We start from the raw sequence: 4,426 nt of genomic DNA, 5'->3' as shown, positions 1-4,426 counted from the left end.
GTCCATCATTCTTGTTTGGGTTGAAATTTTGCGAGATTGACTCTAGAGGAGTAACAGAGAAGGATACAAATTTTGGATTTGTGCCCTACCGGTAAAATAAACCAACAATCTAATGTCATGTAGTCGACCTCATAATTAGCATTTACATGTTTAGCGAGAGTCTTGAAATTTGGAAGTGTGATAAGAATGAACAATGAGATAATGTTGAATGTATATGAAAAATGTGGAGTGTACGTAGAAAGTTTGGGGTGTGAGGGTAGTATAAGAAAGTATGTGGAGGTGTACTAAGATAAATTTTGATTGAAAAAATAGATGTGTGGTGTATTCAACAATACGTGAGATGTTAATAAAACAACCAACAAATAAACAAAAATTCAACACCCCATTCCAAGTGTAACTGTTCTCTTCCTTCACAGCTAACACGTCCCCATCTCTTTCTATTTAGCCTTTGAGACCTCCCTCAAAGCCTCACAACCAGTTCTCATCTTTCTTCCTCTCTGCTTCCTTTCTTCTCCCTGACAAAGTTCACAGAATTTTTCTGGTGGTTTGATTTTATTGTTCCAAATTCGGTTGCTGCAATTGGGTTTTTTGTTTCAAAGATTCTGAGCTGAGCTAATGCAAAACCAATAGCTAAACCAGAGCAAAGAATTACACACGAACATGTTGGATCTTAACATTAATTTCATCGACATAATTAATACAAAATCTATGGAGGTAGAAGATTCCGGGACCTCCAACTCCTCCGTCGTCAATGCCGACGAAGCTCCGACTCCAGGCAATGCCGGAGACGAAGACTCCACCAACAATACCACTTCCTCTTTCATGTTTGATATCCTGAGGAGAGAGAAAGACGGTCTCTGCATTTCTGGGGACGGAGACCGGACTCAGTCTCTGCAGTTCGTGACGAGGCCGCTTTTTCCGGTGGCCGAATATGGCGGAGGAGGCAAGGAGGGGGCAGACTGTGGGTTGGGATTATCATCATCGTCCTTATTAACGGCAAGGACTCACTGGCTGAACCTGTCGTTTGCCGAGTCTGGAAGCCAGACTCAGGCGGAGCTTAGAGTTGTGCAGCAGAAAAAACAGCCGCCCCGGAAAAGCCGTCGCGGGCCGAGATCCCGGAGCTCTCAGTACCGCGGCGTCACGTTTTACCGGAGGACAGGGCGGTGGGAGTCGCATATATGGTGATTATCATCATCGTTAATCATCATTATTGTGTTTCATTAAGCAAATAATTTTGTTCAATCATTTTTTTTTACTTTTTATTTCTTTTTCCGTTGTGCAGGGATTGTGGAAAACAGGTTTATTTAGGTGAGCAGATGATCATATAATTGTTTTGAAGAAATGGATTCATTCGTTTTGAAGGATTGGATCTAAACTAAATTGGGTTTTGATTTTTTTTTTCTTTCTTTTTTGCAGGTGGATTTGACACTGCTCATTCTGCAGCAAGGTAATGATTTTTATTTTCGTTTTTGTGATGAACACAATTTGGTGAGCGATATTATCGTTTAAACTAATCTAAATTGCGGACGATCAATTAGCTCACTCGGGTTTAATGATTTCAGAGCATACGATCGAGCTGCAATCAAATTTCGCGGAATTGATGCCGATATCAATTTTAATGTAGGAGATTATGAGGAAGATATGAAACTGGTATAGAATGTGACTGTTTTAATAATTATAGAGTTTGGATTAACTTCAGATTTGCTTACTAATTGCAGTATTTGTTGGTCGAATCTTTCTAATTATAGTATAATTGATTAATTTTTGCAGTTGGGGCATCTGAATAAAGAAGAATTCGTGCACGTGCTTCGTCGCCAAACCACAGGAGCCTCACGTGGGAACACGAAATACAGAGGTGTAGCTGCAGCTCGTCTGCCTGAATGTGGTGCCAAATGGGAAGATCGAATGGGACAAGTTCCTCGGAAAAAGTGAGAACGTCCTCCCTTTAACTGAAGCTATTTTTCAGCTGAATTTAAGGATATATACATATATGTATATATATACAAACAATATATCTAACGTGTATTTTCTGTTGCTGGATACCAGGGTCTTTGAAAAGGAGGCCATCAAATGCAGGACCGGAAGAGAGGCAGTTACAAACTTTGACCCTAATATCTACGAAGGGGAGACGGTTTTAAATGCTAGCGTTGAAGGTACGCTGCGAAACGAGGAAAATATTAGCATCAGTCATGCATGGACAAGAGCATGAGTTGGTTCTGAGTCCTGACCTACAAATAGTCGGTCAGAATTCACTCACTCACATCTGCGCATCTGAGTCTAGCACTCCTTGTGAAACCGACAACGGTTTTCTTGATTTCTGTTGTCTTACGTGCAATATGGAATAAAAGAAATAATATAAAAAAGTAAAAAGTCCATGGCTACTCATGAACTGATACAATGAATTTGGTCTTGGTGTAAATGCAGGCAGTGGTCACAACCTTGATTTGAGCCTAGGGATTTCTCAACCTTGTTCTACTGGTCAAAAGAGGATTGGAAAATTAGGGGATTTTCAATTTCCTAAAGAGAGGCTAATGGTGTGTCCTGATTTTAGTAATTTTCATGTTTTTGTCCCTTATTTTTTTCTTCTCATCTATATTTCTGAATGAATGGGGCTTTCGTCAGTCAGTTCTTGGTGGCTGTTTAGTGATATGTAGTGCCAACTTGTGCAGGTTAATGGGTTTTCTTCTGCAGCTATGGGACAACTCCCTCATGTTCTAACCAAGTGTCCTGCCCTATATCCAGGCTTCGTACAAAGACATGGGGTAATACTTCTCATATCTATCATATATTGTTAATTTTTTGTTTTGAACATAGATGGACTTTTGATTCTTGTCTTTGGCAGTTTATAAAGTAATACGAATGCATGAAATTTTAGAGTACACTAATGTTTGAAACTTCTGAATGTAACTGTTGGATGGGCCACTTAAATGCATATATGAATACCATAGTTATCTTCAAACTTTTCATATAACTTCTTACTTCATCTTTGTCGTCACACTTAAACTTTTCTCCTATTTAGGTCTCATTTAATTAGTGCGTCGGACAAGATTGGAACTAGGTCCAGTCTCGTCCTATTGAGTCTCACCCTAGAGATGGAGAACAATTTATATGGCACAGATACACCGTTACGTGACATCCCATACCAATAAAACAAAGACATTTAAGCAAAAACTTATATATGTCTTTATGAATATTTCATCAACACCGTGCCATGCAAAATCTTCTGCTAGAGATGAGACTTTAATTTTTTTTTTTCTCCTAGCATATTTAACACGTGAGATTAATACCGACCTAGTGAGTCTAATCCTTTTCTTTATTAAGACCACCAACATGGGAGAGGACACTAGTCCATTTTATGACTCACATATTTTTTGAGCCCCCTCACCAAATTGAAAGTGAGTGAAGAAAAATGATAGATAATCTTGTTTTCATTTCCTTTGCATCAATTTATAAAAAGTGAAACCCAAAAAGTGAAAACGAAATAGTTACCATGCTTGTGAAGTGACAAGATCAGCCATTTTATTTTGCAAAATACGTTTCAAATTAGTCTATATGCTAATTAACCTAAGCCTTTTCTTGCAGGAAATAACTTCAGATCATAACAGATTGCAACCAATTTCTTCGCCGAGATACACAAATGGGGCATGTCAAGTTTATGGAAACAGCAACAATGTCAACCCAATGCAAGTGTTTTCTATTGCAGCATCATCAGGATTCCCATCTTCTACAGCTACTACACCTCCTCCGCCTGCTTCCCTTCCTCCGAACCTCCAAGACAGCAACGCTTCTGCCTACAATCTCGGCTGCCTTCCTTTCCCGGCCACATCCAACATTTACTAGTGCTTTTGAAAGGCTGGCTAGGTCATGAGCATATGTACTAGTTTGTAATGTGCAGAGATGTTTATTTTTTGTTTCGAATGTGTTTCATGTTATCAAACATACAGCGCTATATATGACCTAACATTGTCCTTGTAACTGTTATATGTGAGCTTCAGTTGTAAGTAAATGGTTATAATCTTTCTAGTGGCAAAATGCATGAGGAAAAGAAACTTGTATGTTACCATAAGTTTCCCAAGTTTGATTTTCACATTGGCACGAGGAAGTATATAGCAATTCGCTCGTATTAACACATAATTTATTTATTAATACCTTGGTCTTAAAAATCACTAGGCTGTAGGCAACGGGGAAGATGGTTGTAGAGGAGGTGAGGATAAAACATGGAAGAGAGAGATGAGGCTATTCTTAACCCCAAGTCACTTTTTTTCATAAAATTAAAAAAAATTAAGAAAAAAGAAACTTACCGAATAGCCTAGCCCCCCTAAGCTCCGTCTAGGTGGCCCGCCTAGCACCTAGCACCTAAGGGCTAGTGCCTTGGGCCTAGTTGAGGCGGACGGTTATCACCTAGTGCCTAGTCGATTTTTGTAAC

The 4,426-nt window shown here is 39.2% G+C and overlaps 1 protein-coding gene across 1 annotated transcript; it reads left to right on the top strand.

The window, feature by feature from the left end:
- Positions 1-470: 470 nt before the first annotated feature.
- Positions 471-4,060, top strand: LOC137733333 (ethylene-responsive transcription factor RAP2-7-like). Its single transcript, XM_068472486.2, has 9 exons — positions 471-1,181; positions 1,283-1,308; positions 1,417-1,447; positions 1,563-1,650; positions 1,771-1,928; positions 2,047-2,153; positions 2,425-2,534; positions 2,670-2,762; positions 3,583-4,060. Exons 1-9 carry the CDS (start codon positions 661-663, stop codon positions 3,838-3,840), a joined length of 1,392 nt encoding a protein of 463 aa, XP_068328587.2. The 5' UTR covers positions 471-660; the 3' UTR covers positions 3,841-4,060.
- Positions 4,061-4,426: the final 366 nt, after the last annotated feature.

The sequence above is a fragment of the Pyrus communis genome, chromosome 7 (assembly GCF_041283825.1).
Source record: "Pyrus communis isolate YQ-2024b chromosome 7, ASM4128382v1, whole genome shotgun sequence".
Classification (NCBI taxonomy): domain Eukaryota; kingdom Viridiplantae; phylum Streptophyta; class Magnoliopsida; order Rosales; family Rosaceae; genus Pyrus; species Pyrus communis.
This window is presented reverse-complemented; position numbering and strand designations above follow the sequence as displayed.